Genomic DNA, 15,436 nt, shown 5'->3' with positions numbered 1-15,436 from the left:
CAAACGAAATGCAATATTATCACTTTTTTTTTTCCTAGAAGAACATCCATCTCTATTTGTGTGATATACATTGGGATGGAAGGATTGCCTTCAATGAAAGGAGCGGTTTTTGTTGAAAAATGGGAAAGAGAGAGATACAGAGACAAAGAAAGAATGAAAGAAAAATAATTAGGTAGGGAACAACGGTTTAAGGAGTCTATAGAGAGTTGTTACATTCGTTTGGATTTGTACATAAGAAGTGTAGGAGTAATAGGACTCAAAAACTAAATGTATAATGGTGGCTTAAGCATTGCATTTGAGCAAAGAAGTGCAACATTTGATTTTTTAAAGTATGAACTCTGAAGACGCGAAAGACACATCTTTTCACGCTTTATTCCGTGTTTTTTGAAATCACATGTATATAAGACATTTGAAATTTAAAACCATATTATAGTAAAACTTGTATTGTACAATAAATAACTCGTGCATATGTACGGCAACATTTGAACAATACTGATAAAAAGGGGAAAAAAACATTAAAGAATTTTATCAATTATCTCTATGTCCTCATCAACTTCAAAAATTCTTGGAAAAAATGTTCACTGAGTGATTTCATGATAGCACATCTTCGTCTTTTTACACATTTATCTCTTTATCCTCATCAACGTCAATACTTTAATATGGAAATTTTCACACCTTAATCACCTAAATGTACAACCTGCCATCAATATGAAAGATTTAAATAATAATAAATATAAAACAACAACAAACAAACAAAAAATAGTGTCAAGGTTTTCTTGTGAGAGAGAGAGAGAGAGAGAGATCGAAACTGATATTATATAAATCACAATTTTTTTTTTTTTTAGGGGGGGGGGGATATAAATCACAATCTAGTCTTGGATTTTGACATGATTTTTTATTTGAACCCCTATGTGTTACAGTGGCTAAAAATATTAACTCCATGAATCTTCAACAAAAAATTTGTTTACAATCACAAACAAATCAAAGTAACCCCACATAGTTATGAAAATTTCACCTTCAAAGCATTGGGGTCTCAAAGGTCAAAGAAATTGATTGTATCATCCTCAAGAGGTCCACAACATTACTTGCCTGTCTGAAATTACAAAACGCATATATCAAGTTTCATATGCTTTTAACTATGGCATTTATGAAATCAAGAACAGAGGACATTCTATTGATGGCAAATTAATACAAACCTTTGACTTTGATTAAATTTTGGATGACAATTTTCTATTAATTAAATTGAATAGAGACAAACTATTCACATATAATGAATTATACAATTGCGCATAAGCTATATATCACGTGGCTAGATATAGAAGATTCATCCTGAGTGACACTTTCAGTGTCATTGTCATTGTTAACTTAAATTATCGAGTGGCTAGAAGATGCATTAGAAACATGTACTGTACTTTATGTCAAACATTTTATTAGATATTTTGCATTCAAATAGGCTTCATAACAAAATTCTTATACAAGGGTTGGAGTTGTTAGTTAACAATTCAACCATGGATACCTTTAGTTAATTTTTTGTGAACACATGGAAGAAGAACAATTGAATGTGAAACCACATGACAAATCCAATTGAAACTTCTAGTTTTATTGCTGATGCCGCAACTAATGATTATGGTTCTAATATTATGATGGTTTTATTGTTCTAAAATGCTCTGAAACTCGCATGAAATAAAATAGATTTGCACTGCAATCTTCCACTCAATTTAGCATTCTAGCTATCCAAAACAATTCCATTAAAAATTTATGAATAGAAATAAAATGGATGGTCCATCAATTAATCCAATTCAAAGCACATACTAATATCTGAGCGAATTAGTGTCCACTATTTCTGCTAGTTTCAATATTATGACACCAATAATTTGAGTCACTGACCACCCTTTTACCATTGCAGTGCCAAATCCCGCACACAAATATTATATTACCTCAATATAAATAAAACTAAAGCATCGAAGTTGCAAAGATCATTAATTGACACAAACCCATCACTATTTCAAATAAGGGAATGAAAACTAAATGAGAAAATGAGAGACATATGAACCTTAGTGACAATAATATTGAAAAAAATCAATCCATGCTTTTGAACCTCCAATCGTTGTTGGTGCCTGGAATTTTCATAGGGAGAAAAAAAAAAAAAACCTTAGTTTGTAATTGTATGGCAGGTCATTGGATAAGATGATGGACCATTTGAGTGAGGGGAAAAAAAAAAAAAAAAAAAAAACCTCCTTTGAGTATGTATTGTATGGCCAATCAACAAACTCTATCTGATCTCTATTCTTAAAATCGCTAATAAGGGTAATAGATAGTAGAGAGAGAGAGAGAGAGAGAGAGGAGTTACACTTACATGATGGACTACCGAAGTTTGTCTAAGGAAGTATCTCTCTATCCTTTGNGGGGGGGGGGGGGGGGGGGGGGGGGGGGGGGGGGGGGGGGGGGGGGGGGGGGGGGGGGGGGGGGGGGGGGGGGGGGGGGGGGGGGGGGGGGGGGGGGGGGGGGGGGGGGGGGGGGGGGGGGGGGGGGGGGGGGGGGGGGGGGGGGGAGTACCAGTGGAGTTACTATGGAAGCCATAGAGGCCTAGTGAGATCTCTATTATCCTCCTTTCACAAATCACATGGTTAAGCCTATAACACCAGAAAATCTACTATTAGTAATAAAATACAAATTCAACAAAGCCCACAAAACAAAGAGACATAGATTGAGATTGTGTGAGAGGCCGATAAAGGGGAGGGAACATTTAAGAGAGTGAAGAGTATGAAACTCTATTTTGATTCCACCAATAAAAGTGTGCTTAGAAGTGTGCAAGTGAGATGTTCTTGCCTAGGTGAATGAACTTGACTATTGATATTTTTTTTGGCTTTCGTGTTAGGTTTTAATGCATCATTATCCCTACTTAAATTTAGACAAATAGAGCAAAATTGGATTCTAGTTTCAAATTTGAATTGAACAATTAGAAGGATAAATTTATACACTTGGCATAAAATTAGAACTCTAATTAGGAATTCTAATTTGAGTTTCTCTCTACTTCACCTATTATTATATACTAGTATGTAACCCCGTGCTACCGCACGGGACTGGTTAATTGTAACGATGCTATTGGCCAATTTTTTGTTTTTGTTTTGTTTTTGTTTTTTTGGGTTTATCACACAAATGATAGAATTAAATCAAACAATGAAAAATATATATTGAATTTTATTATTTATGTAATGCTATTGGTCTTTTTTTTTTTTTTGTTTACCATACATAGGATAGCATTAGATAAAACAATGAATAAAAAAAGAGAATATTGCATTTTATTATTTAAAATATATAAAGAACATTAATGGAACTTTCTTCAAAAGTTTCTAATAAAATTGGACATGAATAGCGTATTGGAATTAGAAGTGTGTTGCAATTCACAGTTTTTAGTGAAAATGCCATCAGATAGCACTTTTCCCCTATAGACATGTTTAATACGCTGTCCTTGAGTTTATTTTGAGTATGTTTCAAGCCGAAGTCAATATTGTTGTCTCTTTTAACACTTCAAATTGACATTAATCAGTTTCACAAAATTAAAATTTACAGAACATTTTACTTTCTTGTTTTTTCAACATTCGAAGTTAAATGTTTCTATTAAAATCCAAAAGTTCACCTAACTAAAAATTATATATACATATCTTTCATCAATTGTTAATAGCTGTACAATCTATTTATGCACCAAAAGCAATGACTAACTTGAAAGAAGAGAAAGATTACATGTTAGCATAAACTATCACTTCCAAAAGTATCATTAATCAAAGATTAAAATGAAACTATAATTCAAAATAATTCCAGCAGTTGCCTTTGTCCCAAATTGTAAGCTTCAATCTTCTCCCACCAATTGTGAGCAACTTAATCTCAAAATCCACACCTGAAAATGATTAAAACAATAATCTTGCAAAATTGTGATGATAAGATGTTTATCCTGGTATATTCAGTTTCCACATTGAGTATTATGAATGGAGGTAACTTAACACCAACATTTAAAAATCAAATTGGACACATAGCACAAAATTAAACTACAATTAGAAATTAATTTGATTCGATTTGAATTCTAAAATTGAACTTCAACTTAATATAATATATATGATTATATTTTTGTCCACTTTTAACAAATTAAAAAAATCTTAATCCAGATACACTAAAAACTATTAAAAAATAAGAATTGATCATTAAGCTCGAAATCTTCTTGGAGGCGCCAATGAAGCGCTAATGTATGAGAGTGTGAAGTAAGGAAGAGTGGGATTGAATATTGTGTTTGAACCCGGCCTTGCTCTGAGAAATCCGTAAGGAGGAGAGGATAGTGTATGGATTTAGTTGGTAAAAGTTGAGAGAGGACGAGACATGGGATGACAATATAGAATTAGGAGGAAATGATGTTTTACTTTTATAGTCTTTCTCGTTGGACTCCTTGGTTTTAGTTGTGGGATTAGAAGAGTTCCAGACTCTATTGAGATCACTCATAAAAGTGTGCAGGTGAGATGTTCTTGCTTAGGCCAATAAGTATTATCATTGTGGTTTTCTTGGCTTCTATGTTAAATGTTAATGCATCATTTATTTGGGTACAAAAATTAGAAAACTTAAATAAGATACATGACACAAAATTGAAATCCAATTTATAATCTCCATAAAAGTGTGCAGGTGAGATGTTCTTACTTAGGCTAATGAACATTATCATTGTGGTTTTCTTGGCTTCCGTGTTAAATGTTAATGCATCATTTATTTGGGCACAAAAATTAGAAAATTTAGATAAGATACATGACACAAAATTGGAATCAAATTTATAATCTAATTAAATTTTTTTTTTTTTTTTGAGTTTTGGTTAGGACAAGTGGCGCAAAATTGAGAATCCAATTGAAATCTAATTGGATTTTCTCTCTGCTTCACTTATTATTATATATATAGATATAAATTTGAATAATTATTTATATAATTAAGTCATTTTCCAATTTCTTTCAAGCTCAAAATTTCACATGTGAATGAAAATACTTTTAATAATTAGATAGAAACCAAGTACAACTTTTATGTAATGAATTTTTGCACCAACTGATGTTCATGCTTTAAATTTGTGTGTTTTTAGTTTCAAAATTTTCATTTAATTTTGTAATATATCCACCTTTTTTGCCAAATATATAGTTTTTGAAAAAAAAAATATATATATATATATATTATTGAAAAGTTCCTACTTAAAGTTTTTTTACAAAAATTAAAAGTTATTTAGTTGTGTAGCACTTTCAAATTGGATGCTTGACATGGTATTTTAAAATAGAGAAAACTACAATTTATCTATCTATAGTTTAGCCGAAATTTAAGTGGCCTACTTGTAATTAAAAATTTAACACTTAACCCAAATGAGGTTTGGCCTTTTTTTCTTTTTTTTTTCTGGAGAAAAGGTTTGATGAAATTTAAATTTTCTACTTGTCCAATGATGCAAATGTTCTACTAAATTCTTTTTGATCTAATTTGATATTGTATTTTTATGTTTTTTGTGTTTTTGGAAGTGAGGGACATAAAAGTTGAGTAAAATTACATATTTAGCCCTATTTTTAGCAGAAATTGATCACTTAACTCTAATTGAATTAACTTTAAATAAGTAATATGTCAAATTTTAAATTATATGTAAACAACTTAAGTTTTGACCAAATCAGACGTAGCTAAGTTGTAGTTTGAATTTTAAAATAAATTTTGTCACGCTGAACTCGAGTTTAATCACATTCAAGCCTTCATCTCATACGCGCATATTCCACTGCACCATCTCCACCAACCTTGTTGCGGCACTTGGATGGCCAAATCGAGCTCAAAACGAAAGAACACTCTCCAGACAAAGACACTTCGGTTGACAGAATCAGCAATCTACCGGACTCTCTTCTCTTCTTTGCCACGTTCTTTCTTTCCTTCCAACCAATGAAGCCGTCGTCACAACCATTTTGTCGAGCAGGTAGAAGCCCCTCTGGACTCTAATACCAAAACTCGACCTCGAAGATAATTCCATTAGCGACCACACAGTGTACAGTGTTTTAGCTCAACACGCAGCACCCATCCTCCAAAATTTCACCCTCTCATGGCGTTCTCCTTGTCGATCTTCCCATCTCAACAAATGGATCCACACAGCCATATCGCGTAATGTCCAACAACTCGATCTCCAAATTGAGTGTGGACGACTTTTCGAGTTGCCCCATACCGTTTTTCATTGCAAAAGTCGTGAAATTAAGCTCGATTCAACTCCCAAGTTTGAAGATTCTGCGTCTCTACGAAATTTGTTATACATCCCTCAACTCCTTCTCCAGCCTCTGCTCTGCTTGCCTGATCCTCGAAGATTTGAAAGTGCTAAGAGATGATACGGACAATGCAACCAATTTTAAAATAAATGTACCTACTCTGAAACGTTTATATATTGAGCTTGTATCATGTTTAACTGGGGAACCCCCTGATTTCAAAGTTGAGATATATGCCCCAGTTCTCGAGTACTTTCGATTTTATGGTGATTTGCGCAACCTCGTTTTCCTTGAAAAGCTAGCTCACTTAGTTGAAGCACATATCGATGTTCACACTGATAACGATTGGGTTCGGGTGTTTGAGTTTTATTATGGAGATAGGGTATTCAAGCTTCTTAAAGAACTAAATAACGCCAAGTTCCTTTCAATATTTCCTGGTGACAAAGAGGTAGGAGTAAGACCTCATTTTATCTTTTGGCATGTTTTTCTTTCTTCTTTTGTTGATGAGTATTGTTAGGACTAAGCTTTTTGATGTTATTATGTTTATAATCTTGCAATGCAGTGCATCGGCTTTGGTTCTATTTATCCTTCCATGTTCCAAATTTTAGTCCGATTGAACTTTAAAGTTACTCGAACTAATTGGCACGTGCTACAATCCTTGCTTGTAGTGGCTCCTAATTTAGAAGTTCTTGTTATTGATAAGGTTATTTAAGTTAATCAGAAAATCGAAATATGTGGTTAATTAATTTAATGTTTCCTAAACTTATATTAATGAGTTATGATCTACTACTGTACCGTGTATGTTGTCATCAGGATTATTACTATAAAAATCAGCTATGCTGGATGGATCCACCCAATGGTCCTGGTTGTCTTTCATCGCGCCTTACAACTTTTAATTTTAATGGATTTGAAGAATTGGAACATGAAGTCAAATTCATAAAAATATATTCTAAAGGAAGCAAGAGTTTTGAACACTGTGACAATAAGAGTTTCTGATCTACATTCGAAGGAAATTGTTCTCAAGAAACTTTCAATATTCCCGAGGCATTCATCAACATGTCTACTTACAGTTGAGATAGGTAGTATTGAAGGTATGTTACAAATATTTTATCTTTGTAGTAGACCCTGTTTAGTTGAGAAAGTGACATTACTAATATTTGGTTGTTAATAATCTTTTCATTTTCTGTTTTTACCTTATTTTGATTTTGTGATGGAGAGAGAAATAGAGAAAGTGTGGATCAATTAGCCAAAGTCCTCTAATCTCCTTGATTAATAGAAATTGTTTTTAAGTTTGTGACAGCCAATATGCACAACGTTCATTCAACCTTTATAAGATAACCATAGCTGGTTTTTGATCAAGCTAAAATTTTGATAATGGAATATTCATAAATAAGCTTTTGCCAACACTTGGTATGCTGAAACTTTATAATCTGGCACACTCAATTTGTTGCGTAACTGTAACAACTAAAACGGCAAAATAATTGATTGTTACTGTAAAAAATGTGACCTCAGTAATTATATTTTGAAAGAAACACTTGTAAGTTTCTAAAGAAAACCAAGTAACTCTAGCTCAAAAGGCACTTACTTCTTCCTTAGTAATAGGATGGAGGGTAAGTTTCTTGGTTCAAGACTCACAAGGTGCACATGTAACTTACCATTAAAATAAAAAATAAAATAAAAAAATGAAATACTCTTTTTGTATCAAATGTAGCTTTTTCTATGTCAAAAAGAAAAGAAAAAAAATCAACCTTCACTAATATTTATACTCTTGCAGAGAACTCTTTGGTGTAATTGGTGGCAACTTCTATTGACGTGGCATCTCTAAGTGGACATGGTGCTTGGAACTTAAAAAGGTATTTATGTTGAGCTAAGATTTACATTGGAAAAGTTTTCAAAATAGAAGCAATTCTATGGCCTAATGGAGGAGAGACAATATGTATATATATATATATAACACAAAATCTTGGCTGTGGACATGGCTGGTTGTCTTGAGGAGAAGAGAGGGAGACGAGTTATGATGTGGTAAGTGTAGAGGATGAATGAATTCTCTAGTGGCTGCTGGTTAATTTGTGTTGTAACTTTCATCTATGCAATCAAGGCACCAAAAAATGCTTGGTTGGTTCCTCTTGCAAACATTGATAGAAGGGGTCAACGTATATTCGGATCCTTAATTAAATCCTTCAGGAGCGTTATAATTTATCCAATTTATAAGGTCAATTTTTTTTTTAGAAGGAACAAAGGTCAAATTAATTTTGAAGGTACCGACTAAAATCAAATTTATTAATAATTTTTTTTTTTTTTATATAAAAGATCTATGGATTAAATTGTCTACCAATGTCTTCAGAAATTTTAATTATAAAATTTTCATTGCTATTATTATTTTTTCTTTTTGATGAGATTGTTATTGCCAATATAGGTTTAACTACAATTTTATCACAAAGTTAAATTAAAGTTAAATTAGCATGCAATACATGTTACATAGTATATGAATCTAGAGCACATTTGGTAGACTGTAATAGACACTGTAATATAATAGATATTCATATGGCATATGAATCTTGGTTGGTTCCTCTTGCAAACATTGATAGAAGGAGTCGACATATATTCGGATCCTTAATTAAATCCTTCAGGAGCGTTATAATTTATCCAATTTATAAGGTCAATTTTTTTTTAGAAGGAACAAAGGTCAAATTAATTTTGAAGGTACCGACTAAAATCAAATTTATTAATAATAGTTTCTCAAAAAAAAAAAATAAATTAATAATTTTTTTTTATATAAAAGATTTATGGATTAAATTGTCTACCAATATCTTTAGAAATTTTAATTATAAAATTTTCAAATTTATTAATAATTTTTTTTTTTTTTTATATATAAAAGATCTATGGATTAAATTGTCTACCAATGTCTTCAGAAATTTTAATTATAAAATTTTCATTGCTATTATTATTTTTTCTTTTTGATGAGATTGTTATTGCCAATATAGGTTTAACTACAATTTTATCACAAAGTTAAATTAAAGTTAAATTAGCATGCAATACATGTTACATAGTATATGAATTTAGAGCACGTTTGGTAGACTGTAATAGACACTGTAATATAATAGATATTCATATGACATATGAATCTTGGTTGGTTCCTCTTGCAAACATTGATAGAAGGGATCAACATATATTCGGATCCTTAATTAAATCCTTCAGGAGCTTATAATTTATCCAATTTATAAGGTCAATTTTTTTTTAGAAGGAACAAAGGTCAAATTAATTTTGAAGGTACCAACTAAAATCAAATTTATTAATAATAGTTTCTCAAAAAAAAAAAATTATTAATAATTTTTTTATATATAAAAGATTTATGGATTAAATTGTCTACCAATGTCTTTAGAAATTTTAATTATAAAATTTTCATTGCTATTATTATTTTTTCTTTTTGATGAGATTGTTATTGCCAATATAGGTTTAACTACAATTTTATTACAAAGTTAAATTAAAGTTAAATTAGCATGCAATACATGTTACATAGTATATGAATCTATGGCACATTTGGTAGACTGTAATAGACACTGTAATATAATAGATATTCATATGGCATAACTATTCGGTTGTTTAGTTATGTTTTTATTACAATGAATAGTTATTTCTTATGAATAGTTATTCTTCAAAATGAGCAATAACTATTACTTATCAAAAGTATTGAATATCTATTCCTTCACCTTATGTAATAACTTTTTAAAAAAAATTCCTAAAAAGTCATTAGTTGCCACATCTTCAAAAGGAAAGAAAATAAAATTTTCTTTTTGTTAATTATTAGCTCTATTTTGAACACCCTAAAATAAGTGTATTTTAAGAAATTTGACTTAAAAATTATTTAATTACACATTCTTTTTATACTCTACTAAATTGTGGATGCATATTCATGATTCTATTCCTAAATGATCACTAAACTAATGAATAGTAATACTTATTACATTCCAACTTAATGTATTCCTTGTAATACGTATCATTATAGTGTACCAAACGTGCTCTTATGAACTGTAAAATCTAAAAATTGTATCTTTTTCTTTTTCTTTTTCTTTTTCTTTTTTTGAGAAACGTATCTTGCATCCTTATAAACGTTATTCTGTAATGAATATTATATCTATATTTATGTATATATAAAAAGTTACTACATCCGTAAGAGTGATATCAATTTTTCATAGTTAAAAAAATATGCGTAACATATTTGTATATTATATATGTGTATGCAATTAAAAAAAAAAAAAAAATACACATTTTCTATAACTAAACATATAAACATGTATTGAAAGTTTTCCACACTCTAAATATACAAATATATTTCAATTTGACTAAATTTTAATTTGAAAGAGGAGGGGGGGCCTAAATCAACCTGAGAAGTAGATTTGAGGAATGGACTCGACCTGGAGTCCAACAAGAGATAAGAGGGACATCTGACTGGAAAAGGACATTTGAGCCCATGACCAAGGTAACCCGTGGTACCCACTTTCCCCGAGGCTCATCAGGGCTCATTACCAACGTAATCCCAGGAATCCTTCATTCCCAAGGACTCGAAGACTATCTGAGGAGCAACCTTCCTTTTAGCATGGGGCTACCCATCGTTCACTTCTCTCCCAAGGAACACATCGAAGAAAATGCAGTGCCCAATGTACAAGTCACCTTTGCATTAATGAGCTCCTCTCACCTAATGTTAGCCACATTAAATGCCAAATGACTGATGTAAATAATAGAAACACTCCAAATTTTATTTTTTATTTTTTTAAATGATTAAGAAGTGGCAGGGCAAGACACTGATAGGACAAGTATCCTCCAAATCTAGCTAAGAGCAAGATAACTAGAGGATGAAGGGGTATAACTATAAAACGAGGAAGAGAGTAACAAGAGAGGGGATCCAGAGAAAAAGAAAGGACTTGAGCTAGAACAAGAGAAAGAAAGAGAGCTAGAATTTTCACTTGTATTCTTCCTTTAGAAAGCCATTTTGTACCACGGGAACATCATTTCTTCATATATAAACGCATGATTCAATCTTTTCTTGTCTTAAGCTATCAACTTAATCTTCCCATTGTGGATTTCTCCTTCCCATTAAACTAACAAATCCTCTGGCCCATGAATTTGACGTGAGTCACTAGATCTACGTCCACAATACCAAAAATCAAAGACATACATCTTTATTTACTTAATTTATGGATAATTCACTATAAATGGCAATGCTAATGAATTTAGAAAACATTACCAATTTTTCATTTTCCCATAAATAGTATTACAAGCTTAGAAATTAACTAATAATGCTGAAGGGCAATATGGTAGTAAACTTTTAAAAATTAATATTGGCCTGATAATTTTGGCCAAATTGCCAATTACGAGGTGCAACATCCACAAACTTCAACGTTTTTCTATCACTAGTAGTCACTAGGAATGACAAGCTTTGCCCTACCAATGGTGTGCCAGTCTGCCAATTTTGGCCCCAGTTACGCGACATTTGAATCCAATAAGTACGAGAGCCCTTAATTTTGACATTAGAAACATCACCAGCACCTCCAACATTGTACAACAATACAAGCAAAAAATATGGATTTCCCAATATTTGAAACCTAACCCCCCATGCTTTTTGCATCGGACTCGGCGATACTTAATAGGGATGATCCCAGCTCTATAATATGCAAGTCTTGTGAACATGGGCATGGACAAGTCAAAGTGTCGAAGTGGGGGGTTGCACCAGTTTGCACTAGGGTGATTGCTAGGAGGGCATAAATTGGTGGCGGTGACGATTATGGCAGTATTTCGTATGCACCAATGTGGATCATTGACACATATGATCTCAAAACAAGCACCACAAGTGCCTCCATTCTTGAAGAGTGCAGTGCTTAGGGCTGTTGTCGCGAGGCCATAACCTTGTTCAAAAAGATTACCATACCCACAAGCTCCCCCTGTCAGTCATAGCCCGTCAACATTTTTTTTTTACCCATTTGATGCTTGTAAAGAACTTTATGAAAAAAATTTGAAAATATATACGGAGATTAAAATAAAACATTTTAAAGTGCAAGAGCAATTATAAAACAAATATCACAAAGGTTAATGACAAAATTTGAAATTTATCAAAGAAAAAATTAACATGACTTTTGGTTCCAACAATGAAATCTTACATATTATATTAAAATGAAAGCTAAGAGAAAGTTTCATCAAGAATCCATTAGATTCCAATTGAGCTCCCATTTTGTGCTAAATGTTCTTTAACTTGGCTACTAATTTGAAAGCAAATGTCTCTATCTTTTAAATGAGCTTCAATTTGTCCGAGAAGTCATTCGATCTCTCACTTTGTATCGTGTATGCTTACATGTAGATTCATATAAAAGGACTTAATCAAAATTTCTTATATGTAAAACTTAGAATGTGTAATACAATAATACTTTCAACCTATTTAAATACATTTAAAACTACTTCTAGCCCATTCTATTTAGATTGCATTTGAAACCACTTCTAATCTATTTAAAACAAATCCAGATTTTTGTACAAAAAATTATAATTATTTCAAATCCAAATTTCAATGAAAAATTATACCATGTTCATAAAATTGGTTGTACATATGTTATTTGAAAATTCACACATAAAATAAATTTTTTGCATCACCTTAACAAAAATTAAGTTAAGAAGTATTAAAAAAAAAAATTTCTGAAATTAACAAAAAAAAAAAAAAAAAATTGAACAACTTGCATGTTCTACCAATTAATATTTTTTAAGAGTGGACAATATCTAAGAATGACCATCGATAGTGTTTAACTAGTGTAAAAATTTAATATGTGTCTAATTATGTTTATTTTTTAAATGTATTTATACATGTGCATGGGGCAAAGTTATTTATAATGTCAAAAACAATTATGGAGAGTTAGTAAGTGGCAGTAAAAGAAACTAGAAGTCTAAGACTTTGTTACAACTCACAAGAAACACAAAACAAATATTATGAGTAATTACACTTCCCTCCCTTGAGGTTTTGAAATTGAGACTTCATCCTAAACCTGAAGGGAAAAAACACACCCCTCCCTAGTTTGAAGAAAGTAATACTCTTCCCTTCCACTAATTTTATTAATGAACTATTCCAAATTTTTATAAGATTCTCTTTATCTAAGTTTAAACAATAAAAAGATCATATTATAAACTCAATACAATTTGGTGTATGCAAACAATTCGACTTAAATTAAAGATTGTGCTACATATTCAGCTATATTATTCAAATTTGAATTGCAAGACATAGGTGCTTACTATCTTATTATGCTAAGGTTTGTTCGCATTTTAACCTTATTTAGTAAAATGTTATTATTTTCATGTGTGTGTATGTATTGCTCTCTAAATATATCTTAACAATCTCCTCCCAAAAAACACATTCACAAAAAAAAAAGAAAAAAAAAAGGGTGATGAGTCTTGATTTTTTTTAGTCACACCTTAGTGGCGCTTTGCATCAAAATTATGAGGTAAAACATGCTGCTTAAGCGGTTACGGTTTTATTGTTGAAAAATGAGTTTGAAACTTTCGGAGTCAATTTTTTTATTGGAAAATATGCCCGTATTCAAAAGGTAGATTATTACACATTTTTAACATTAATTTAACAAAATTTGGTTAAACGATAGTCAATGGAGGAAAATATTTTTCTCCTTCAAGTTTGGGGTGGAGCGTTATCCCCCCAAAACTCAAGGCATAGAATGGGAGTATAATTACTCCTATATATTAAAATTGTACACTACTATTAAAAAATTTTAGGCTTATAGCTAAATTCCTTCTACCTTTAGTTATGACAGAGTGATTATACTTACGCATGGTTGCTCCACCACGCATGTCACCATAGGATGTTGCATGCGCATCAAACCAATTACTGTTTATTTTCTCGCCAGCAATGCTGCTTCTCCTGGCCATGGCTATCATAAAAAGAATCATGAATATTATGCATGTAAACAAATTTTGAGACCTAGCCATGACTATTGACTGCTAAAGAGAAATAGAAAGAGAAAGAGGAAGAGACTACTGCATTGTTATTTGTTAAGCAAGGACAAGAAGCTGGTAATTATAGGTATGAAGGGAAACAAATAAAGTTTAAAAATAATATGACATTAATTCTTATAGCCATACAACTCAACAATCATAAGAATTAAAATAAGGAATTTATGACTGAGAAAAAATAATTAATGGAAATTAATAACATTGACTTTCTGACTTAAAAAATAATTAATGAAAGGAATTTATTTATTTATTTATTGTTGAGAGAAGAGGTATACTCTTTAAAGCCTCTCCAATCAGGCTAGTCGAGAGCCAAAAATGGTAAAAAAAATTAAAGGAGGAAATAAAAAGAGAATTTACATTGCAATGCACAAATTTGGCAAATATATAAGAGAAGTAGAGAGCCAAAAATGGTAAAAAATTAAAGGAGGAAAGGAAAAGATAAAGGAGAATTACCATTACACCACAAAAATTTGGCAAATATATACACGTGAAGTTTTTTTTGTATTTTTAGTCTGATTTTCACTTATCATATATTTATATGGAAAATTTTTGTTTAAAGAAGAATATACATATGGACAAAGTTTGGCTACAACTCCTACTAAAAAAATTGTCCTAATTATATATTTTAAAAATTTAATAGTTGGATTGCATGTTCTTTATGTTTTTAACACACACGTCAAATTTCGTGCCAATCAGATGTTATTTACTATTCGATCTATAAACTTATTTTTTATGTATAATTTGACATGCGAAAACTTTAACTTTGCACATTTGATTTATAACATAGTTATTGATTTTTGGTCTTCTGAAAATTTTGCAACACGGAAGATATAGAAAGAAAATGTAAACAAATGATAGATTTGAAAAAGTTCTCATCCAATAAAATATATTAAGTGGAGTTGTAGCCATTGACTATTAAAAAGTCTATAGCCAAACTTTATCCTCTATAGATATAGCATATAGGCAAGAGCCTTGTACCTCAACTTATTGGCACTTTTTGGTGTTTCCAACAAAGACATTTAGAGTTCAAATTTCCCAAACCCCAATTATCGAATTATCAAAAAAAAAAAAACATATCTATCTATATTATATATATATATATATATATATCTATACGAGAACATGATTCTAAAAAAAAAAAAAAATTAGGTAGACATGCTAGACATGTTATTGGTTTTCAGTATGAATAGAGG

The 15,436-nt window shown here is 31.2% G+C and overlaps 1 protein-coding gene and 1 long non-coding RNA gene across 2 annotated transcripts; one reads left to right on the top strand and one right to left on the bottom strand.

Annotated features, from left to right (window-relative positions):
• The first annotated feature begins 5,754 nt into the window (after window positions 1-5,754).
• Window positions 5,755-8,059, top strand: LOC136068887 (uncharacterized). Its single transcript, XR_010630192.1, has 3 exons — window positions 5,755-6,690; window positions 7,056-7,333; window positions 8,017-8,059. It is a non-coding gene; the product is annotated as an uncharacterized LOC136068887 (long non-coding RNA).
• A 3,509-nt stretch (window positions 8,060-11,568) lies between these two features.
• On the bottom strand, window positions 11,569-14,219 carry LOC112001964 (expansin-A23). Its single transcript, XM_024034143.2, is given in 3 exon segments — window positions 11,569-11,849; window positions 11,852-12,181; window positions 14,060-14,219. Coding segments are annotated over 3 exon segments (771 nt in total).
• Window positions 14,220-15,436: the final 1,217 nt, after the last annotated feature.

This window comes from Quercus suber, unplaced genomic scaffold, assembly GCF_002906115.3.
Source record: "Quercus suber isolate HL8 unplaced genomic scaffold, Cork oak 2.0 scaffold_140, whole genome shotgun sequence".
Taxonomy (NCBI): domain Eukaryota; kingdom Viridiplantae; phylum Streptophyta; class Magnoliopsida; order Fagales; family Fagaceae; genus Quercus; species Quercus suber.
The sequence above is the reverse complement of the archived record's forward strand: the minus strand, read 5'-3'. Positions and strand labels throughout refer to the sequence as shown.